This window comes from Trematomus bernacchii, unplaced genomic scaffold, assembly GCF_902827165.1.
Source record: "Trematomus bernacchii unplaced genomic scaffold, fTreBer1.1, whole genome shotgun sequence".
Taxonomy (NCBI): Eukaryota; Metazoa; Chordata; class Actinopteri; order Perciformes; family Nototheniidae; genus Trematomus; species Trematomus bernacchii.
In genome coordinates, this window is record NW_022987689.1 from 6,706,724 (window position 1) to 6,731,813 (window position 25,090).

The 25,090-nt window shown below is 40.3% G+C and overlaps 2 protein-coding genes across 3 annotated transcripts; both read right to left on the reverse strand.

Moving 5' to 3' along the window:
* Positions 1–937: 937 nt before the first annotated feature.
* stk11 (serine/threonine kinase 11) lies at positions 938–16,870 on the reverse strand. Of its 2 annotated transcripts, none has more exons than XM_034137815.1 (11): positions 16,687–16,870; positions 14,988–15,906; positions 10,302–10,385; positions 10,047–10,136; positions 9,619–9,751; positions 8,565–8,701; positions 8,017–8,144; positions 5,990–6,047; positions 5,626–5,819; positions 3,775–4,019; positions 938–1,199 (listed from the first exon to the last, which is right to left on the reverse strand). In XM_034137815.1, exons 2-10 carry the CDS (start codon positions 15,275–15,277, stop codon positions 3,811–3,813), a joined length of 1,323 nt encoding a protein of 440 aa, XP_033993706.1. In that variant the 5' UTR covers positions 15,278–15,906; positions 16,687–16,870; the 3' UTR covers positions 938–1,199; positions 3,775–3,810. The 2 variants fall into 2 exon arrangements, with proteins under 2 accessions (XP_033993706.1, XP_033993705.1); XM_034137814.1 differs by having other exon boundaries at positions 5,620–5,819.
* Positions 16,871–18,046: 1,176 nt separating this feature from the next.
* sugp1 (SURP and G patch domain containing 1) lies at positions 18,047–24,916 on the reverse strand. The gene is made up of 14 exons (XM_034138111.1): positions 24,806–24,916; positions 23,959–24,127; positions 23,478–23,575; positions 22,794–23,042; positions 22,534–22,657; positions 22,339–22,439; positions 21,864–21,987; positions 21,441–21,769; positions 21,075–21,181; positions 20,674–20,851; positions 20,433–20,539; positions 19,374–19,519; positions 18,796–18,925; positions 18,047–18,603 (listed from the first exon to the last, which is right to left on the reverse strand). The coding sequence occupies exons 1-14, from the start codon at positions 24,822–24,824 to the stop codon at positions 18,577–18,579; spliced, it is 1,908 nt and encodes a 635-aa protein (XP_033994002.1). The 5' UTR covers positions 24,825–24,916; the 3' UTR covers positions 18,047–18,576.
* Between the last annotated feature and the right edge of the window lie 174 nt (positions 24,917–25,090).

Here is a 25,090-nt window from a genome sequence, read left to right on the forward strand (position 1 = left end):
AATTGTGACTATGCTGTTGTGATGTGTTAAACGTAAGCTGATGTGTGTGAAACCGTCATGACGGCAGATTCATCTAAGTTGTCCTGATGAACCAATCACACAGCTGAAACACTCTGTTAATGTGAGACATCTCATCATCATTTTTCCTGCGTCTCGCTCAACGGAGAATCTCTCCGTGCTGCTCTCTCTCCCTCCCTCAGAGTTGTGACTCACCTGCTCTCTGATCTATTCCCAGCGAGGGGCTGACGATGGGCCTGGCTGCGGAAGAGGGGGGGGGGGGGCAGAGCTCCCACTGATGTGATCAGCGTAACAAAGAGCTTCGCTGGAAAACAGACGACGGGCTGATTGTGACAGCGGAAAAAATATCACAAAAAAAACAGGACATTGAGGTGTACTGTATGATAAAAAATATGCTCGTCTCAAAATCAAACAGAAAGGATCATCCAACAAAATAGCCTGTTTGGGACATATTTTATATAAATAATAATTAAAAAATATTCATTGGAAAAAAGAAAAGAAAAGAAAGAAACCTAAATGGAAATCAAACATCCCCAACAGGTGGATCTCAAAGCTTCAGTCTGTCCACAAACCAAGCACTTTCCCTTTCTTCCAGCTCTGTACAGCATGCAGTTTTTATGACGGTGGTAGTAGAGTACTATCATAATTATTCTCATTATAGATTTAAATATAGAATTATTCATAACTTTTGTTATCTTTTCTTTTTAATTTTTTCACACATCACAATGTGTCTTGAAATCTGCCATTAGGGTTCAGTAAAAACAAAAAGGTAGTCAAAGAAACAGGAGGTGGGGTAGAGGGGGTGGATGGGCGGGGGTACAGGGGGTGATGGTGTTTGTAAAGTCCGGAAAAACACTCGGGCCTCTATAGAGGATGTCAGGGTGGGAGTGGGAGTGGGGGGGGGGGGGGGGGGGGGGGGGGGGGGGGGTGACAGAACTGGATGACAAGAGTTATAAGGAGCCAACATATGGGAGAAAAAAAAACATCATCTTCACAGCCAGTGCCTCAGTCTCAGAGCAAAAAGAACATTTCATGCTGTCCTCCTCCTCCCCGTCGCTCATACCGCATCTTCAGAAGACTCTGCAGGCCGGGGGTCCGAGGAGGGGGGAGGGCGTTAACGTCAGCAGGTTTCTGTCACAACGGTGAGGACTCCGGACACAGAAGGACGGGGACAGATCAACCTGAGAGAGACAGAGGACAGAGTAAAACAGACAGTCAGGTGGAGTTCCCCTCAGCGCCTTTTCCACAGTTGACAGAAAACACTCACTGTGGGTTTTGCCAATAATGGGAAAGGTTACGATCGTCTTTCGTTTCCGGGAGAAATGTGATCCAGCACTGATCGGCAGTGATGGAAACATGACACCTGGTTGGACTCAGTCATTTTCATTATTTTTCCAGTGCAATGCTATGACAATTGTTTAATGTAAAATAAATACAGATGTGGACAATAAGTAGAATTTATTAACGTAAAAAAATGTATGATTAATATGCTCTCTTCAAAGCATCCTTTGACAGAAACAGTCATTTTTACTCGCTGAACTTCGTATGACACACTTCATTCAAACTGAAGCGAAACAAAAATAAAACTCATCCCAACCATCCGTTAGCCTTTCCACAGCCTTGTTGTACAACAATCACCAACTGTGGTTTGAGGGTTGGAAAGAGAACCTGAATATATAACAGTTATATAAAATACCCTAACGTAACATTTTGACTGTTTATTAACTGTTGGAGCTACACAAGGGTTTATGTTATTTAGTAATTCAATATTTATTTTCTAGCTGTTTTTGTTTGTATTAAATGAATCATTATTTATCATCGTTATTTTAGCTGCAGTAGTTCTCTATGCTTTTATTTTGAAGGAGGTTTTGGCACTGGGTGACTTGGGCACCTGGTGATCAGTATACATTTGAAGCAGGTGGTGGTGGGATTGGCGCACCAGACGATGGGTTTTGATCAGGGAACATAGGATATGCTACAGGAGAAGCCACAGGAAAGGCATCCGTGAAACAATTGTTCTGTATATGTGCATTATTGGAATACAAGACAATAAAGGAACAAACCGAAGTTCTTGCCTGGACATTGACTATTTAACTGCATTAGGATTTGCTTTCTGTTACGTTACGTTTTCTATTTATGTATTTGTTTAGCCGTTGCACTAACCATGCTTCATGTGCATTTGTGCTGTTGAACGCCAGAAAAGATAGCAGTAAGGTATACTCGACTACTGGCAAAAAGAAAGGTATTTTTTGGAATGTTACCCTGCATATAATTTGCCAATTTTGGTGAGAAAAGTGTTTCTTTTATATTACAAGACAGTAGAAATTGGGGGTGTTAACAGGGAAAGATTCATCTCCATTGAGGCAAAGAGAGAGACAAACATCCCACAGCCCACTTGATCTCATCCAGAGTGAGTCATCGCCTGAACAAATGAATACACAGCATCTCCTCTGCACTGCACTCATGACAAACAGCCTCACACCGTGACTGGTTTGTATGTGCGAGAGATTGAAAGAGCAAACTGTGGGTGGTAACTGGGAAGAGAGGAGGACAACCTGTTAAAAAGTCTGCGTACGCTTCAGCATGAATCTCAGCTTGAATGAGGGATGCTGACGAACCCCTGAAGGCTAAAGAATCCAAACAGAGTGAAAAAGACTGATGCTTCCAGACCGGACCAGTCCAGATGTGGTTTCTGTGACTGTATGGCAAGCCTCCATGTGTGGGTGGTGAGTCAGAGCACTGCTTTCTGAATATAAACGTAGACTCGCCCCCTCCTCCCTGATTTCCTCTGCCTCTCTTCCTTCTTCACTGATACTCATCTTTACGTCTCTGTCTGTTCTGACGCATTCTCAACACATCCCTCCTATCATTTCATCTGCTCTCCTGCCGGGATTATCTTAATCTTTTCCCTCAGTCTGCTGTATGGAAAGGTTTCTTCCAAACACTGCTGAAGCACAATTCACACCTTTTCTTAATAGTCTACTAGCAGTGGGTGGCAAAACATGACGTCAGAATATTCTTTCTTCTATTTAATAATAATATATACTATATCATTTGCTCCCGTGGGTATTGTCCACAGTATTCACTGTTACCGGTCTGATGTGTAATATGTAATGTAAAGTGCTTTGAGCATTCAGAAAAGCGCTCTAATAAATGCAATGAATTATTATTATTATTAATTTATGCAGATAATGTCTATGAAACTGTGTCTCCACAGATTACGGTGCCAGTAAGCACAGCAACAAGATCAATTTGATGTCATTGTTGTCAATTGGAATGTCATAACTGGCAGCGCCTGATGCAGGGTTACCTTTCTTCTGTTCTCTTTTATTTGTTTTGCGTGCTTGGAAAGCATTGCAGGGACGAGGACCGGCTGATTTGGGAAGTAGAAATGAAGAGTCATTTATACAATACCAACTCATTTTTCAAACCAAAACCTCAATAAAGTGGCAGCAGGGGGGAGGGTCGCCAAGGAGCTGACAATCTCCTCAAGAGTCGAGCTGATTGATAGGTGGTTTGTTTACATCACTTCAAAGAAGTTCAGATTTAATTAAAATACATTTAATGAATTCCATGTTCAGCTAGACCCAATTTTACATTTCTCTTTCAAAAGTGATGTTGTGGGGCTTCAGTCGTATATAAAGTGGATGGGCCGAGACCGACCCTTTTCACAGTCAAATGTAGATTTTCATATTCGATTTACACCTATTAATTATATAATATATTCTCAGACAGCTCTTCAGTCTCCACACTCACCAGGAGGGTTGTTGCCGAGGGAGGAAGAGGAGGGGGTCATTGCTGTTTGCAGGTGGAGAGCTTGCGGATCTTGCTGGCTGTGGAGACTCCTTTACGAGAGGGGTTTGATGAAGAGGAGGATCGGCGTTCGGCTTTGGCCTTGCTGTTCAGAGACCCCCCCTCTGTCCCGTTCACACACGCTGGCTTGGCCAGAGCTGGACTGTGGTCTGCATGCCCCTCGTACACATCTTCCTCCTCCACTTGTCCTAAAAACACACGCACAACAAAACCAATCCATCACAGATTCCTAAGTGCCGACTGCTTCATTGAGTCAGCGCGAGGTAATGAGTGTGCACACTGTGAATGATTTAATGGATGAAAATGACTACAACTGTAAGAACTATGAACAAGTGTCCTAATAAGGGACCTTTGAAAAGAAAGCTAATTTGTCAACAGCACCAGCTAAATGTCAGGTCAGATGACCAACCATGAGAAACAAGACAAATAATAACCAGAGGAAATCAACTGAGAAGTATGCCCTTACTGGAAAGTGCAGGTGTGTGTGTGTGTGTGTGGTGTGGTGTGTGTGTGTGTGTGTGTGTGTGTGTGTGTGTGTGTGTGTGTGTGTGTGTGTGTGTGTGTGTGTATATGCAACTGGAGCTGAGGGACACTTTAAATGACTGCAAAAACAGTAACACCGTAAAGAGATTAAAAGCAGTGAGAGGTAGATACTGCTTTAGAGAAACATCAGGTCATACTGTGGTTTCATTTACCATACACTCTATTCCTTCATTCACATGGAGCATCCTGTGGGAGTGAACCCTGGAAACCATTCATACTCCCACACCAAAACCATCTCACTGGACTATTTTTAGATCACTTCATTCACAGCTCTGCAGCTCCGCTTGGGTCTTATGTGGGGCAACACTTCTAGATACCCGACTACCGCATTTATTATTACCAGCTGTTGCCTAGCAACAGATAAAGGATCTGCATTCTTAGGGGAAAAGATAAAAGAAGAGTTGGGGAACAAATTAAATGGAAAATAAAGATACTACCATTATCTATTCACCAGTCAGTGAACACACTGATCAAAAAGGTTTGTACACACAGTTCACAACAACAGTAAACTCAATTCAACATGAAGTCTATTTTGTTCCAGACCTGTAGATCTATTTTCACATCTAAGCCCTGTGCACAGATTGTTTAATAGGTACAGTCAACCAATCACAGCTTGGTAGGTGGGTTTAACAATTGGACCATCTGTAGCCACCAATCTACCTGTTAATAAAACAACAGAGACAGAAAATTGCAACAACTGGCAATCTTTCTGTAACACATTATTAAGGACAATAAACAGGTTTTTTTTCTAGACACATATAGTATGAGGGCAGTACTGTGGTGCTGATCTTGCATATGAGATATATCAATTCTCGAAAGAACATGACGCCCGTATACAAGATGGCGCCGTGGACGTTAACAACAACGCAACATCCGAGCTCCGTAAAAACAAAGCTGTTTTTGCCATCTGATGGACGATATATTTGACACGATTTATATATCTTTGGAGTAATTGTAGCATTATTGACAAACAAAAATATTGTTTTCTGGCATCACTTTAAAATCTGCATTTTAGTACAAGGGCCATGCCGAAAGTACGACTTTTCTGTTACCCCTTACCTGGTTTAGACAAAACCCTGATAAAGACAAACAGACCGTTTCTTGTCCCTCAAAGTCGAAACGGAAACAATAGAGGAGTAACCGAAAACAACACTGAAAGACACAGATTGCTCTCATACTGCACAATATAGTCCAATAACATCTAAATCCGTCTTGAGTCCAGCTGTAAGGAAGGTCTGAGCTCACCCTCACCTGGCACCGTGAAGTCCTGAGTGTATATGATCTCATCCTCTTGGTCATAGAGCTCGTCATCGTCCTCCTCGGTGTAGCCGTGCAGATCCTCCAGGTAGGGCACCACCGTCATACTCCTCCAGGGATCCCTGCTCTCTGCGTTGGCAGGGATGGGCACGGGGGGCTCAGTCGGAGGGTGTTTCTTACGCACCCAGCTAGAAGCCACGGGCAGGGGCGAAAATGAAAATGTAAATACAAAAAAGCAAGTGCTCAGGAGTCTAAGCATGTTGTTTATCGGCAAATAAATATTATTATATATATATATATATATATTATTATTATTATTGTACATGGGATAATTAATGCAATGTACTAAGTCACTCACTTATGTTGCCTTATGTGCTGTATGGAAAACCTCTTCGCAGGGTCGTACTCGAGCATTCCTGAAAAACAAACATTACAAAAGGTCAATTAAATCACAACAATCATAAACACACATCCTCTTCCTGTGAGGTGGTTGACCTAAGTAGGAGGCTGCAGCAGTGAGTGGGGGGATTAACAGCCTGACAGATGATAAACTCATTTATTAATTGATGCACATAATAATCTCATTAATCACTGGGAGTCAAGGCATCCCGCAAAGCTTAAAGAGTCAATGAGGTACTGTAAGGAAACACCAATATGAGAAGCATAACAGCTGTAGCAAAATAATGAAGATTTTGTCCCTTAATTATCACGATGTGGGCTGAATCGGTGAGAAAAGCAGTGTCAGGGTGATAAGGCGGCAGTGATGCAGTGCCCATCCGGACCTCATAATGTAATTGTCTCCCAGCAGGCGTGCAGAGTGCTGATAGTAGTGCTTCGCCTGCTGAAGGACACCTTTTGTGGCTCTGGGCTTATTTTAGACCCGTGTAATTATGCACTGACTATCTCCCAGGTGCTGCGTCATCACACACGCAGACGTCACGCGCTCACACAAAATGGGCGATGAAGGCTTGTGAGTTATAACAGAACCAGAATGTGGCATTTCTCATTCATTCGCGGACCTCGCTAAAAACCCCTCCATGTAACACCAAGTGAAGTAAAAATAACAAAGATGGATAACGAGCCAGACTGCGAGGCATTTAGCTTCATTATTTCATAAATCGGTGCAAACATAATCTTCCCAACATTCTTTTTGGATTAGACATCCTTTCAGCCGATTATATGTTTCACTGTAAAAGACTCTTGACTCTCTTTTACAAGGAGCCGGGGCGAGAAAAGCAACGCCTGACTATGCAGTGCTTAGTATTCTGCTGCTGGCTCCAGATCAATGGAAACTACGTCAACAGCTGGAGGGATTTCTACAGTTCGGAGAGGAAGCCTCACATAAGGAGAAGTCACAGTGACTCTCAGTGTCACAGCACCACCTAATGGACGCAGAAGAGATCACTGGTCAGATCACCGACTGCGGACGACCTGGTTTGATATTTCTGCTCACTCTTCATGCTTGAAAACCTTAAAATGTTTTACTGCAATAGACTTTTTTCCTGTAACGCTACACAAACAGCATACCGATTGAGACATTCTAAAAGCAACCCTTTTCAATAGCATTAATAAAGAGGCCTGATGATGCATGACACAGTCATCTCCTTCATAATACAACACTCTGGATTAATCCTACGCTGAGCTATGAATCATCCATTACGGCATAAGTATGCAACCATGGCAACACCTTGATGAGAAAGTATGATTTGGCCTTATGTGCTCCATACTAGGGATGGATATAATGCAACACTCACACACCTTTATATTCTTGTGAAAATGCTCATTTCTAAATAGTTTTGTATAAATACATACATATTGTTTGATTATAAAAGTAGTTGACTCTATAAGAGGTCAACACATACATACAGTATAAGGTAACGGTTTTTTCTTTGATATGTATGAAGAATGTATGCTTTCACTGATTGCAATCAGTGGTGGTGGCTCAGATTGAGGGACTTGGGAACCAGAAGGTCACCGGGTCAAGTCTCAGAACGACCAAGTACTATTACTACTATCGAGGTGCCTCTGAGCAAAGCACCGTCCTGTACATAGAGGCTGCCCACTGCTCCTAATACTGGGATGGGTCAAATGCAGAATCCATTTTACAGCACATATATATTTATCGTTACAATAAGCATTATTTTATTCCACTGTACAGTATTACATTTTTGGAGCTTACTTCTTGCACATTGGTCCCTTGCATCCTCATCTCCCACTATTTTATTTGTATTCTGCTCCAATGGGATTGATGTCATACATTTGTTTATGTTGCATAGTTGGAGGAGCCGGGGACTTGAGATTTTCATTGCCATGACTACACTGTAGCTACTGTGAATATGACAATAAAGCTTTGAATCTTGAATCTCTTCTCTATAGCACACTCACCTTGCAGCAGGTCCGACAGGAGGGGTCCACACTCCTCGGGAACAGTGTAGTCTCCTTTTCCAATGTTCTCAAATAGCTTATAGATGTTGTCTCCCTCAAATGGATACAGACTTGTTGTAATGTTGTATCTGAATGGTTGGAGGCAATCAACAAATGAAGTAAGTGTATCTCAAAATAGGAAAATGTTAATAGAGAACACAATAGTATCACTTTAAAACCACACTATTTCTATAGTATAACAAACCTACATCAGGGTTCTTACAGGCGGAACATTCAAGTGGTCTCAAGGTACTTAAAAATCATTGAGCCTTTATCAGCACATCTAAATTGTTACAAACTGCTAACAGAAATGCTTTCCTGCTCTTTGGACTCTCTAGAAAAGGACTAGCAAAAGCCTTCTATGAAAATCTAATAAATACTATCAAAATCTAATTCTGTCAGATATTAAGACAACTAAGCAACTCTTCTGTCTGTAATCGAGCCTTTAAAATAACATGATTATAAATCTTCTCAGAGAACCGGAGCGACCGGAGGCTCTGACTACTCACAGTGTTACTCCAGCAGACCAAATGTCCACTTTAAACCCTGAAAAGGTGTCCAGTCCGTTGGCGATCTCTGGGGGCTGGAAGGCCGGAGAGCCCTGACTGGTGCGACATGTGTCATCCTCTGCAAATGGGTGAAGGGCCTAAAACATATAGAATTAGTAACATTAGTCAAAGTTTGAGTTAGTGTTTCTCTATAACCACAAATAGGAATGATAAAATAGCTATAAAATGTGTTACCATTTCCTTCTTTAGCAACAGTATATACACCGTAGAACCTCAATCATAAAATTAATCACAGAATAGACTGAAACATGCCGGCAAAATGTATTTTACACTCATCCCTTTCTTTCACATAAGTAGGAAACACTGTAACTGATTTGTGTAGATGTATCAACTTAAAAAGTATTATAGGTCTCAGATATATACAAAACATGTCTCTGAAGTGTTTGGCTGGAAATACCAAACAGATCATGCATTGTAGCATCCCATAAACCCCTCTGTTTCAAAAGTGCTGATTCTGTCTGTAGCTTTAAATGCAAATGAGATGCCACTCCCCACGCCCCTCTGCGAAGTGATTTGTTTGAAAAAACACAATGGTGCTCTAGGAGGAGATTCAGGCGATAAGGTGGGCGGGTGTTACCTTGGTTGGTTATTGGCTAATGGTTGCACAACCCAAAAAAACATTGTGACATCACAAAGCGGCCAAAATCTGATCAGCTCATTTCCAGAAAGGTTTTTTTACATAGCAAGTGACCTTTAAGTGGACATTTATATAAAGTCTGCCACAAATAATTTGTTTTCATGATGAATTTAAGTGTATTAAATCTTAAAAGCAGTTCATGAGTATGCTTTCCCACTGGCTGTTGGTGTATATCTGAGCTAAATGATAACTATTGTGATAAAGGTTTCACTAACCATCATTACAAATTGGCTTTATTTTTAAAATATGGAATTCATAGATGTTATAGTTGCGGAAATCTGGTAGTTATAAGAAACACAAACAAAAGTATTATTCCCCCTGGATGGTAAACAACACGATGCTGCAGCACGAGCTCACCTCTGCTACTCCCAGGTCGGAGATCTTTAGTGCCCCGTCTGTGGTCAGCAGCAGATTCCCTGGTTTAATGTCTTTGTGAACTATTCCCTGGCTGTGCAAATATTCAAGGCCATCTAAGAGTTGGCAAAAGTACCTGAAAGAAAAACACAGGATTCAAAAGGTAGGAAGTGTTTCATACTGTAAGTTATAAAAGGGAATTGACAGATGAAGCAATTTATCACTGCTGTCGTATATATCTTCATCCGTTATTAATTTATCGTCAGTGGTCTCCAGCAGCGACCACACATTCGCACAATCTACGGTCAGTTATTTTAACGGCAGAGGCCCTGCAGTCTTGGGTCTAAACTTAGGCCTGGAGCAGTGAGTGCAGAGAGCGTTCATCTAAATATAGCAGAGAGTATGAGCAGAGAGGAAAACAAGACACTTACCCGTGAGATTGAAATAATGGAAACCTTTTTTCGGGGACACTGTCCAGCATTTCTTGCATCCCACAAACGCAATACTCCATCACCATATACGTAAGTCAGGAGTTAAGGGGCCAAACCAAACAAATAGTTCCTTTAATAAAGAGAGCCAGTTAAAAAGCTGCTAAATGGCAAACAGTAACAATAAAATCTAACATCTCGAGTCATCAAACATTTAAAATCAACTCTTGTGGAATCTAGTTTACACTGCAAGGATATATTTTCTGCTTCTCTTCATTGTAGAGCACGTCCACCAACTGAATCACATTCTTGTGTTGGAGTCTTCTTAGCAGCTGAATCTCCCTATAAAGTGACACAAGAACAGAGCACATGCAAAACATTATTTTAAATTGTACAGGGAGTGCTATATAAACAAATACGGGCCTGTGTTTGCTGAGTAAAATAAATGTAAGACAAAGTCCAGTGCCATACATCGACACCAACATGGCAGTATAAAGCAAGAATTCATTATTGGTTTAATAACTGGCATTTCTCATAAGCTGTTCAGCACAGGCGAAAACTCTTTCACGATACAGTGGAGGCCTATTTGTGTCTCTTTATATGAAATTCAAATACATTTGCAAGTAATAATTAAGTAAATTTGTAGATCCATTACATTCAGAATAAAGACAGATATGAGACTCCTCTCAGACTTACAGGGATGATACTGTAAGACTTTATATTGTCTGAGTGCAGCAGAAATCAATTACACTGGTCTCATAAAGAGAGATAACCTGACAGATCACTTTGCTACGCGAGGAGAAGAGGTTTAAATCATCGGCATGGTAAGACACCCAGGAGACCCAACATTCATCAGAGAGCTGTGAGAGGAGACGCTAATGAATTAAAAGTGAAGAGGAGGAGCACAAAGTGCAAACCACTGACATACTAACATCCACACTAACACACAGGAAATAATACGGCTTTTCAACCATTAGGAAAGGAGAATCTTGTGATTAGATTGAGATTCAATTCGGCTTACCCCTTCATCGTCACATTATACTGCCAGTAACACCATTTCATTAGCAGTAGCTGAACATCATGGGGGAATTATGTAATGTCCATTTTGTGGTTATTCACCGATTGCTTAGACAAGCAATTTAAACTTCTTTAGTACGACCAACAGCACATTCTAGAGTGAACACATAAACTGCTCTTTCAATTAGGCCAGGCCTAAGTGTAATGATGAATCGAGATGAAGACATGCATAAATTGATTCATCGATCGAGAATTTTTCATACACAAACTAGCTTTGCACTGAGCAGTTCCACTTATGCTGCTCTTAGTGTGATATGAACATAGATGGATTCCACTTTTCACGTGGTAGTGTGAGCCTCAAAGCCTGCACATGGCATTTCACGAGAGGTTTTCTTCGTTTGCTTTTCCTGGCATACGTCTGGTGAAGCACAGTGCAGTGTGAGCGCACATGAAGGAGCTTCCTTTGGTTAGGAAAGTTGTAATTTTGAGTACTCAAGTGGGATTTTAACAGACAACATCAATGAAATAATATTTGAATATATTTAGAATTTAAGTAGATACAAGCCTGAATGTTATTTAAATAGATTTCCCTCACCTACCCGGGATTACATCGGATGTTTTGTGCGAAGCAATGGCAAGCAAAGGGAGCCTGCTTTTTACAAAAATGTAAGAAAGCCTCTACAGTGCCGAGGCATCATCTCTCTTCTTGTTTTTACTTTGACTCAATCTCACAACAAACACTTTGAAGCTTTTCAGTCCCTCATCCTCCTGCTGTGTACGAGCTGAGTCAGTCCTCAGCCGTGTACACAGTCTGTGTTGCTACTGACAAACGGATATTCTGGGCCTTGTCCTTCTCCTAGCACAGAGACACACACAAGCAGTTACTGCTGCATCACTGCACTGCTAGAAAAGAGGGAGCTGACTCATGCACACATAAAAAGAACTATGATTAAAATATGTCACGACATTGAATAGCAGCATTTAAGCTATATACCATCTTGACTATAGAGCTGAATAACAAGCGTAGATGACATGCAGCATCACTGCTTGTTTCCATTAAACAAATCAGTAAAAAAGGAGGCTGCCACTAAGTCACAGTGACTGCTGCAGTCGATCTGCAGTCTCCGAGTTCAAATGTGTGCTGCTGATAGACCTTGTGTGTTCAGGGCCTGTGGGCTGCAGAGCTGAAAGGATTTCAGCACTCAGCGATATGGTAGCTCCTCTGGCACAGCGGCAACATCAACAACTGATCTGAATCCGCCTCTACACTGGGCTGCTCCAGAGTCTGTGCCTAGCTTAAGGTATTTGGCCATGTGCACTCCTGTCATTCCAAACAAGGGCATGGCTTTCTTGGGGTGTTGTCGTAGAAACAGGAGTGCCATTGCTCAATCAATGCCGGTATGAGCATGCCCATTCCTATAGCAACCCTGTTAAATCAGGAAGTGTTTGGCAGACAGGAATGCTAAACAGAGGCTGAGTGAGGAGGCTGGGGGCTACTACAACATCCACACACAGACGGGCCTTCACAGGCTCCAGGATCCAGCTTCCTCACGCTGGGAAACATAAGGCCTTCATCAAGTGAGGCAGATGCAGACACATTTACTTCACACATAAAATAAGCACTGCTGGGGCCTTATCAACAGTGTGACATAACCGTGCTGTCTACCACTGCAGCTTTGACCTAAAAATATAAATATAGCCACGATAAAAAAACTAGGAAAGCGAGAACAGAGGCTAAGCCCCTCATCACTCAGGGGAAGAGAAAAAAGAAATGAAGGTATGAAAAATATTTGATCAATCTTCCAAGTAACATGGACTGTAATTTTGGTGAAGCTTTGGCTCTCTCAACTCTCCCCTACAGTAGAGAAAAAGGGTTTACCTCCGGAATCCCTCTCTGTTTTGCCATAAACATTTCAACCTCTAACATTTATTCCTGGAAACACTAACAAAGCTTTCCTTTCAGATGTTTTTCAACATAGCAACAGCAGCATGCACAGTGTCTAGTGTCTTAGTCCTGGAGCCATGGAGCACCGATCAAAGCCGGCATAGGTTTTTAGAGACCTTCTCAGGAGGACTTTTTAATGACTGACCTCACTGACTGTCTTGATAATGTTATTGTATGCTTCTCCGTATTGGTCATTTACAAAACAACTGATAGATACGCTTGAAAGGTTCATTCTTCTTTATATCTTGAAGACCATGGTGTAGTTTTTTTACCAGGGTGTGGACACCAGCGATTGGACTTAGCTTATACATTTGTGTTTTGTTCTCGTCAACTTTTTATGACGGCAACATTTTAAAATCTCTACAAGGATGCACTTCAGTTTTATTCAAATCAACACTTCGCATCAAATACTGTAACGTGTGCAAAGCAATACTGTGGCTGAAGGGATCCACACACTGATGGAGAACTGCAGCTGCTGCCGCCGAGCTGCTGACGCTGCCTTGAGTCCCAACTAGCTAGAGTGGGTGAAATATTGTATTTCTTAACCTTTAAGTTGTCCTTCTTGAATGGTTAACACAATATTCTGGGATATTCTTAGTGAAGTTAATCTAGATACCTTGTTAATACAGGCTATGCAATGTCAACAAAATGATTCTTGCTGAGCCATCAGAACAAGCTTATTACCATTTCTCCGCTGCCGTTTTGACTGTGGACAAAAGTTACGCCATCTTGCAGCTCTTCATATTCTCTCGGTACAAACTCATTTTGACAGTTTTCTAAAGCTTCCTCTATAATTAGCACAGGCCCGCAGCGAAAGGCTGGAGTAATATTTAATAAACTACTGTGTGATTAAAACGTCTGATACTCATCAGGAAACAGGGGATGGAGACAAGAAGTTTGAATATGTAGAGATGACAGCCAATCACAGAGGCATAAAGACCGAAGAGAGAGTCAGGAACAAAGAGATTTTGAAAAAATGATAAATGTTCCATTTAGGTTTAGGATATTAACTCTGATTAACTCCGACAACAGCCTGATTTTAAAATGTATTACTGTGCATGCAACGAAGAAAAAATTGATGTGATTTTCTAGGTAAAACAAATAATGAATGATAGATTTTCTTGCAACGTGTCAAAATGCACTGGCTGAAAATGTTTAGTTTTAGTATAAATGATTAGTTTAAGATAAACTTCAATGTTTGGTTGCATTGACTACAGTAATGAGTGAACAAGAAAATCGATGGCTGTTTTTTTTAGAAAAGGTCTAGCTGTGGTGACAGTTTCCTTAACTACAGTAGTCACATTTCTTGCTTCTTGTTTACCAAACTGGGTTATTGCAAAAATGTTGAGCCACTGACTCGAGTTAATGTAAAGTCAATGTATGAAGCAGAGGAATATCCTCCGTCCACTATCGAAAGCTTTTATTCTTGCAGTCCTGCCATATTTACACTCTTAGAACAGCACTACGTTTGTGTGCAACAAACAAACAAACTCAACAGTGATGCTGTTCAAAGGTCAGAAAGACAAGAAACCTTCAACCAAAAGAGGTCACAGAAGACCTTTTTCTTTCATATGATGTGAGATTTTGGATGCATTTGAGAAACGTGGCTTATTTAGATGAATTAGAAAAAATTACTTTTTTGTGTTTGTATTGAAACTAAGTAATGTAATTGTAAGTTAAGAGTTGTGAACATGGAGGAGTGTTAATAAAGTCGGACATGCATGAAGGGCCTTTCTCATTACGCAATTGAGTGCTGCCCTTATATTTTCAGTAACGTTATTCAAACAAATGTACTGATATTAACATCAAGTATTCAACTCATATCAGGGTAACTGACTATAAACTGAAAAACACCATGCCACTTGCATAAAGCCCATTGCACATGTGAGGAGTCAGTGACACTGGTGTTATTATTTAAACTGTCAGAGTGCAGATAGAAAAGGGATAAAAACGGTAAAAAAAACAGGTTGGCAAACACTTACTTTTTCACATTGGCTTCTCCATTGGGAATCCTCCTCAGCTTCTTCTTCTTCAGTATTTTGACAGCCCTGCGACAAAGTGTCTCCGAGTCCAGCATCTCTTTCACTTTACCATAAGATCCCTCCCCTAGCAGATCCCCCATCAAGTACTTTCCTATCAGCTTGGCCCTCTTCCTCCGTGGCTGGTAGATCACCTCTGTAGAGTCGATGCGGTGGATGAAAGTATCCATCTCCATCAGTTCACTTTCAGTTAGATCAAGATAGTCAAGATGATGCAGCTCGCCAAGACTCATGACTGACAGTTACTTAAGCCTCCTGTGCAAAAACGTTTGCAAATAGCTTTGATTGCTGCTGGAGAGTAATCCACTGGTAACCTTTCTGCACTGAGCAGAGTGTCTCAATTCCAGAAAATGGAATAAAGATCAACTACAAAATACTGAATATGGGAGAGAGAAGAGTCCTGAGGGAGGAGGTGGGGGATCAATCCCAATTTGTAAACATTAGGGCTCTTTTCTCTCAAGAGGTGAGAATATGTGTGAAGATCCTGTTGGGTCCAGTGCCAAGTTAGTGCTTTATACTGTGCATTCTGTACTACGTAGGTGACAAGTATAGTTGATCAGAAATTAGTGAATTCTGCTTAGCTCTAAATCACTTCTAAATGAATATAATACCATATAGCCTAAGGTAAAGGCAACAAGTCCTGCTTCAAGGCCATACAGCACAGCATTTCTGTCAAAGGTCCATGCTTCATAGCATAAGATTCCTCAGGATACATAAGTGTGTGTGTGTGTACAGTTGGACTGGATCCAAGCACAGAGCTACAGCCAATCTCATGCAGCAGTATCAGCCCGGCTCCTGGAGGTCGACTGAGCCATCCAATGTGTCCAACCGTCCTCAGGTGTCCTCCATGCCACCACGGTGCCTGAAAACAAGGGGACATTTAAACATTATTGAAAATTCATACATGGCTTTTGTTTGCGTATGAACTTAGTTAGCCATCTTTGGTAAACAATGTGTCTAGACATCAACACTTGGCCGGTCAGTTTTACTGGGTTCCATTTCAGACATTATGAGATTATAATTTATGCAAATATAGTTCGCACAATTGTATGCGAGTCACGGTTAACACTTCAGTTCATAAATTGAAAAGAAAAAATATATATAGTGTTAAGTGTTAGCTAGCTGGTAGGCTAACATAGCACGTCAGCTTGAATGAACTAGCTTTCAAACATTCACTCTCACTTTGTGGTTAACGATATAAACACCTTTAGCAACCCTTCCAGAATTCAACAAAGAAGAGTACTTTAAAACAGCGGAAACTAATTTAGTGTGAATGAAAACAAACGGTGGACAATTAGAGAAGATAAGCGAAACGTCGTCACACAACTGTAGCTAACGGAGCCTTACGTTAAGATTAGCGCTAGCTGACTTCACCTCATTTGCCGGCGGAGCAACGGTAACAATGTATGATACGGTAATTGATTTCCGACTGATGTGCATAATGCTCAGCGAAGAGCAAATCTTACAACAGCTCTTACATCAAATCCATCCCTTAATGTTACACCAGAGAAATAAACCAGATACGTCTAGCTAACGCGAGCTCAACGGGGCTGCGTTAGCTAACAAGTCATTCAGATCCCAGTGTAAACGGCTAGCTAGCTAGTTACCAAGACAACTAGTTTACTCCTGAGCCGGGTCTCACCTGGTTCCGGATCGATCTTGTTTTATTTTCTTCTTTGTGAATCAGTCCTGGGTAAATCAATCGGTTGAATTGGGTCTCTCAGTATATCAGATTCATTTTCTGTCTCTTCATGTTACTCTTGCTACTCAGGTTGTCGCCATCTTGTTTACCTCCCCCCGACTCGCACTGACAGCAGCCTGTACGTTAATGCGTCAAATCAAAGTTTCTCCCTCCCACACATCGAGGAGGATCCAAATGTGTATTTGATAAATATTGTAATTGAAATCTGACCTTTTGTTTTATCACAATTTTCTTTATATATATATATATATATATATATATATATATATATATATATATATATATATATATATATATATATATATATATATATATATATAGGCCTATATATTTAATTTGTAGTGTACTATGCACATTTGTACCCCTGATTTCAATGTTTTGTGTGTGTAATATTGATGTGCAAATAGTTTCTTGAATAAAGGAAAAAAACAACAACATTGAGGAGGATGCAGAAAATGTCCTCCATTTGCTGGACAATTTATACTCTACATTTTATTAAGTAGACTGATTTCATTGGTATTTCGGAGAATTTAGGATGGATACACCATAACACCTGACAACTTTCAGCAACGTTAGTTCTTTAACAATGTGTGGCAATATAAAACAATAATATTTGAGGTGATTTCATTCTGTCCCACTCCACTCTTAATTGTATTGTGAACGTTGTATATGTATCTGTCCAGTACATGATCCAATCCCAAAACTGTAAATACATAAATAATAACTCATTACAAACAGTTTTGATAATCATTATTTTCCCATGGTTCCTTGTTTCCGGCTTGTTTATATTTCTGTCGTATCAGACAGTTTTATAACTATAAAAAGGTTCAGTTCAGACATCAAAAACGGTTCTAGAAAGATTTTTCAGTTTTAAAAATGTATGTATAAACCAAACAATTAATGGACAATGAGAATGATAGTAAGCTGCACCTCATCTCAAAGCTTCACCATGCCATTAACTAACCCAAGCCTTAGGTTACCTTTTAATATGCCTCAAGTTGCCTCCGATTGATACTGTGGCCGCCACCAGAGTGTCTCTTGCTTAGCTGGGATTTCTGAGTTATATTTAACCTGTGTAAAAAACCCTGGGGAATGCCAAACTGAAGGTCTGATTTCACTGATCCGTCATCCTCCTCTTCACTGCTGGATGCTTAAACCTGGTCAACTCCACTCTATGGCTCCCTGCTGTTGGCACTTATCAACATAGTTGGAAACATACCTGCACTTAGCACACACAGGTGTACCATCAAATGAACACTGAATAAAAGCTAAGTAAAGAAATACCGAACTGGGACAACTCTACATTTCAGTAAGTGGACTTCTCTTTTTATTGTGAACACTGGAGCATATGACACGATTCAGAGATTAGTTATAGCACAGTGAGAGACATCAAAGGCAATCAAAAATGCATACAAAAGATTGTGTACTACAGCAGAACAGTGTTATATAGTTGGGAATGCAAAGTCAAGTCAAGCTCTGAAGTGAACAACACAATGGTAACACAAACTGAAGTGAGAAAATCCTTCTGGAAGTCAGACGATGCAAGTATATGTTACATCTTTACAGTATTAAATTGAAATGTAACAAAACTGGTGAATAGTTATTTAAAAAAAAACAAAATTTCTTCTTTTTTTTAACAAAACCTTAAAACAATATACCAATCTTCTTGACAGTATAACAATCTTTCTACTTGTCACACACTTCAAATTTAAAAATGTCTACTGTGCAACAGTGTCCATTTCTCAAGCAAGTAGAGCTGTGGCAGTTAAAGAAACCGGCTTTTAAGTTATAATAAACAAGAACAAGCAAATACATAAACAGCCCTTTACATCAGTAATATGGTCGTCGTGGGTTATTCTGTGGAAACAAAAAAGAAACTGATTAAATTCAAATGTTATGTCTTGGCCACTAAAGGAAGAGCTAAAAATTGTTAAGTTTCTATAACATATACTTAAATTCAATGTGGATGTTCTTTTTTACAGGCATAATTAAATGTAATACATATTCAGAGAATGCTATTAGAACAAACAGAAAAGCGTAAGAAGTTACCAGTGGGTTGGGCCTGAAGCGGTAAGCAAGCATCATCCTCTTCCTAAAAGCATCGTATTCATCGTCATTTCTGGTGAGCACAGCGGGACGGTCAACTCCAAAGCCTGCTCCGTTCATAGCCGTGGTTCCCCTAGAGGAGGACAGAGAGAAAGATTCATTTCATTTCTTATCTATGTACAGTAACTTCAGAGCTTAATTTGTTTGTTTATTGTTATAAGTCTCAACTGCACTTTTCAAACTAACAAAACTAACGTTAAGAAAAAGGTCTGTTCAGGTGTAAATGCTGACAAAGACTACACTGTGGAACACACAGTTGCACAGCTAGACTTGCAAGATAAAAAAGGAGTGTATGATCTTGGCGCACAAACAATGTTTTTACAGTCAAAAAATACATATTGTTAGGGGGAATAAACACTTGTACTGTTTCTGTTGGTACTCTGTGTGTTGTGCATGTTGTCTTGTTGATTGTCATTATTTTAGGAAACTAGAAAATGTATGTTTTAGATTTCATTTACAGCTGTACTCCTGAATAAAGAAGACATGCAATGAAAGCGAGTGGACAGAAGATGAATGCTCACTTGTTGACAGGAGCCCTGATGCCCTGTCCATCACTTCCCAGGCCATCTCCTTCCTTCCAGCCCATCTTCATAAGCATCCGGAAACCAAGATTCTCCACCGTCAACTTAAACTCTTTGTACTCTGAGAGGTCTGGGTCACGGCCCTCCTGCAAGTAAAAAATAAAAAACTTCTTCATTCACGCCAACCACCGTCTCCGAAACTATTTTGTCTCATTCTTAAAATAAAAGGAGGATGAGGAGATTACTTATTTAACACAGGAATGGCAACATCTTCCATTATTTATCTGATTTAACACTGCCTGTCATCGGAGTCTGTTCAGCAGGGTTGGTGTGTCTCCACATAACTCACCACTGGTGGTCTTTATTAAATATAACCTAACCTTAAATATTTTGTACAGAAACCATTTGTCTACATTGGCCATTACATTCAAAATGGTATGAACACACATTCTGGGTCTTGTACTGACTTTCCAATAACTTTCTATCGTTGTTTTTTTTTTTAACGTGCTCTGTTTTTCAACTTTTAAAAGGATTTAGAAAAGTGTGGTTAAAACAACAATGCCAAAAAGACTTTCAAATAAACAATTGGCAATTACAGTCTCCTCCTGGGGATCTCAGGAGGAACTAGAGGAATGTGCAGGGAAAAGGGACGTCTGTGTTTCTCTGCTGGCTGTTAGCACAGTGCCCCTGACCTGGATAAGCAGCTTGAAAACAGAGGCATGGACGGATGATAACAATCCTGTTTACAAGAATTTCAAACAGATTCTACTAAACTGTGTATGGCTCTTTTAATTTAACAGAGAAAAGCTACTACAGGTTACACCAAAGATATATGAAACCTTTTATACAACTCAGAAGAGATCCTGCAGGGAATAGGTGAACTATTTTCTCTGAATACAAAACACCTCCTACAATTACACATTCAAAACCCCTTAATGTATTTACATTAGTTTGGTGCCTTAATCTGTGACTCAATTAAGAAGTTGAGTTAATTTACCTATAAAAGTGAAATTAGAGGATAAAGGCAAGTATTTTTAGTGAATTTAGAGAAAGACTTACCTTGAGTGCCTTGAAGGTCTCCATGAACTTATCCAGTTCCTCAGGGGGCAGGAAGTCACCAATAAAATGTTTCCCTTTACCCAAATCTGTCAGAGATTCTGCCCACTCTGGAAAAGTACAGACAAGATGCTTTTTTACAGCAACAGTTGATAACTTCACCTCGATGATAACTGATTATAAAAACTAACAGTTGCTGGTGATGCAGAAGTAAGACATTTTTCCTACTGATAATCAGCCTTACCACGGGTCTTCTCCATTTCCTGTTTACGTAGGTTATGCTCCCAGGTGCCTGCATTCTGGTCAACTTCTTCATCACTGTCGTATTCATGTTGGTGCTCTCTGATGGCCTTCTCCCACACTACCTGCATCTCCGCCATCGCACGCTTGTGCTTCATGATCATGTCGTACATCTCTTGCATCTACAGCGCGTGGGAAAACATGACACACACCCACAGTTAACAGATTACATAGACTTATAATCAGGAATTCATGGCGTGATCCACCAGTCATCAACATGCTATTCCACTTTTATAAAAGACACATTAAGTCAAAGCAATAGACAGAGATTAAATAAAAAATGTTTGGGATGGGTGTAAGTATATTTCAAAACGCAGGGATGTAGATTTACATAGAGGTTCATACATCTTGTTGTTCTTTGATTTGTATCTTCTGGTCATCAGATAGTTCTGTCACTCCCACCAGACCCTGAGGCTTCCCCTTCTTATAACCAAGACCTCTCAGATCCTGGACTGAAACACAAGTTACCACAAACTTATATATTCATAAAATGTATTATTAGGTCAGCTGATATAGTGGCTGAAATAGTACATTACAAATATGATATTAAAAATCAATGCTTGGCGCAATTTTATAAAAATGTATAACAATAGAAGTACCAATTTAGGGAAAATATTTACATTATCTTATATGCATATTAATATAAGCATGTATGGGTTGGAAAATATAAGGACAATGGTATGTAGAATGTAAATAAACAGGGTCACGCACCAGAGAGACATGGCATGTCAGGGTCTGCAACAGGAATGCACTGAGGAATATTGATGTGAGGAATGTGCATCTCCACTTTGTCGTCCTCAGACCCCCATCGACTCTTTCTCTTTCGTTTCACGGGCGGAGTTCCTGCCTCCTGAGTGTGGGGTTGAGAAGCCGAGTTCAGATGTGGAGGGTTTCCATATAAAGCTGGAGCAGACGGCCGCTGAAGATCTGTCCCCGACTCTGCTGCTGGAGGGGAGGAGCTCTGCGAGGCTGCAGCACGATACTCCTGCAGTTTCTCTTTGTAGAGGCGGTGGGCTGGACTTCGATAGTCATATAAAAAACTGAGGGAGGGACAGAAGATATTATGTGTAAAAGCAGGTTTGTAAGAAAAACACAAAGCATAAAAAACACAGTGACACATATATGTTGACTGACCTGAAGGCGGGGTTTTCCCGGTTACGCTCAGCAGCGATGGCTTCCACTTCGGGGCCGCCCTCCGCCACAAACCTGGCCAGCTTCTCAGCCAACTGCTGGGTTTCCGCGTCCACTGGGGGGGAGACTTTAAGCAGCCTATCAGTACTGGGACTCAACTCACTCTCTACTAGTGTACCGTATTCAACTAGCCCTCACACACCAGCAGTCTAGAGCCAATAGGGGATAAGAAGAGGAGGGAGGGGCAAGGGGGAAGGGGGTGGTGAATAGGGAACTGTAATGATGTAAGGCTTTTACTGGAACAAATGAAGACCAGTGAAACTTCTCTGCATGTATAATGTTGTGCACAATTTCAAACCATAACATGTACTCTAATTTTAAATCCTTAATAGGATTCAATTAGGCAAAACATAGGGGTGAGAAATGTGGACAAATGAGTGTATATGTTAATTAACTGGCTAAAGTGTAGCACTCTTACCATTATCCGACGCGTTATCAGGTCCTAGCAAATCTCTTCTCAATTCTGCAACTCTATTTTTGTAGTAGAGAAACTCCATGCTGCTCTTATCATATAAAAATCTGAAAGGCAAAGATAACATTTGGAAGCAGGTTAGTTTAAAAATACTTTACACGTAAATACATCTGTGTCAGCTTCACTGTCCTTCAAACTTACGAGAAAATAGGATTGTCCTTGTAGTCTTCCTTGGCCTTTCTCTCCAGCTCAGCTCCTCCCTCTGCCACAAAAGAGGCCATCTTGTCGATAATGAGTCTGGTGTCTGAATCCTCTGGGGGGGAGACTTTAAGCAGGCTATCAGTATATTTACTCTAAGGGCACCCATGACAAAATGCCAGTAAAAAGGCACTGGAGTACGCAGAAGATGCTTTGAAATGACCAAGCAATAGAGTTGTCCAGAGAAAAAGGCCTTGAATTACCTTTCATTTCTAAGTATCTGGAGTAATCCTCCTCCTCCTCCTCCTCATCCTCATCAGGAGAACAAAATACACTTGGCCTCTGGCTAAGAACAGGATTCTTCTTTGAGTGGGAGTAGTTTTTAAACTGACTAAGCATGCTACTGACTCCAAGGCCAGGCCGCTTGCCAACAAGAATGCTCTTTTTCTGCAGTGCGTTTCCTGCTGGCGATGAAGTCGAGGTTATTGGAGTTTTGTTATCACTGGTAGGACCTGAACAAAGAGTAGGAAACAGGACAACTTAAAAAATAATCAGAACCTTCATGTAAAATGCATTATTTTGTGTTATTTTTAAAACATGTAAGAATTGTTTATCAACCAGAACATTTGGCATTAACAAATGTAAGTAAGTAATGCAAGGTAATGTCAGTGGTCCCTATTCGAATCAAGTTTTAATTGGGTCAGGATGCCCTCTTTAAAACAAACTGTAAAGCTGTCAAGGACTTATAGCAGACCGACTGAAGTTAATCAGTGTCTTAGAGAAGACAAAACAATACATTTATGGATACTAGATACTGCGTTCCAGCATTCCCATTGTTGTGTAGGTTTCATCATAGAACATTACAGTAATGCATTCATTTTGATAAGGATAAGATAAAAACATAACAGAAACGTTTTGGTCAGAACTATGCAGATCAAAGTACTCACCACTGTTGGGTTTGTCCTTATGCATCCTTATGAACTGCTGTAGGAAGCTTCCATCATTTACAAACTTGTTTGAGGAAGGTCCTTGAAGGATGGGGAAACTTTGGGAAGAGAATGGATGAAATGTCAGGCCAAAGATGGTTTCAATAAGCCTTCAGATATAACAAAACTGACTGGAAGCACTAGACATAAACACTGTACTTAATGTGTGGTGAAAATCTAGGATGGAAACTTTAGATAAATCGATATCATCAAACACTTATACTATCATGTATTCTGGTAAACTCTTTAAGTTATCACCCAAAGATGAACTTTTAACGTAAATATAAGTTAGCATTTTGGGCAAAACAGCATTTGTTATGATTCAAGCCAATGCCTGAACAAGACACGGGTCGAATTATGAGATATATATCTAGTGAAGAAAGTACATTGTATTTCTGCAAAACATGTACGACATTTTAGCAAGTTGTAATTATATTGTTACCTTTGAGGCAGGGGTTTGCTTGGTGTTTGCACGGTCACTTTTGCCTTTTCTGCCAATCTGGCCTCAATCTCCTTCTTCTTCTGAGCTATCAGCTTCTCTTGGCGGAGAATATTCATATTCATCTTGCTTTTCTGTGGCTGGATAGGCTTGGACCTCCATCCTCCTCGACCTTAAAAAAAAGATAGATCAGCACACCAAAAGGCTTGTTAAACAGCTGGCGGTTCAGAGAGCAAATGTAGCAGTGACATTTGTGTATATGTATCCTGTGAAATTTGACCCAATTCAAGGTCATAAGGGTCCTGGGTCAATTATTTTCAGTATACGACACAGGGTTGCAAAGGAAAATGCAAATTGTCCCTTAATAAAAAAAACAAGATATAACAAAATGCACTTTGATAATGGAGAACAATTTACTTTATTTTATTACTGGATATTACTAATAATAGTATTCTTCAACGTTTGCATTTCAGACTAGCATACAGGAAAGCTTTGTTTTTAACAAAACAAACAAACAACTTTAAAGCTAGGGAACTAGGGAAAGCGATGTTATCATATTAAAGCGATGTTATCATATTAAACGTAGATACTAAATGTTGCAAAACTAAGTAGACTGGGATATTAGTGTCGTATTAGTTACGTACACATATTTCAATATGTCTTATGATTGCTAACGTTTCCCAGTTTATGTTACCCGACAGCTAGCCAATGGTTTTCAATGATTACGCCAGCAAGCAAGCGTTTATACTGCTACAGCTAACAGCTAACCTGGCTAACGTAAGTGTTTAATAAGGGCAGCTGCTACATAGTAAGCGTAAGCATCACAGTGATATTCACAGTTAAGATTTACCTGCATCGCCAGGTTCCATGGTCGTAGCTGGAGAACAAATATATTTGGAAAAATACGCTCACGTACTACAAAAAGGCCTTTCGCTGCTACAGTCCTAGCTCTTTGGTAAAGCTGAATCCTCTGATGAATACTAAAACAGAACTTCCGGTCGTAAATGTTCCAGAATAAAAGCATCGAGACAGGGATCTCTACAATCCACACGAGCCCAACGACACTGACTAAACTACTGACTACTTTTACATAGTTACATAATTAGACTCTATTATTCCATAATAATCTCTATAA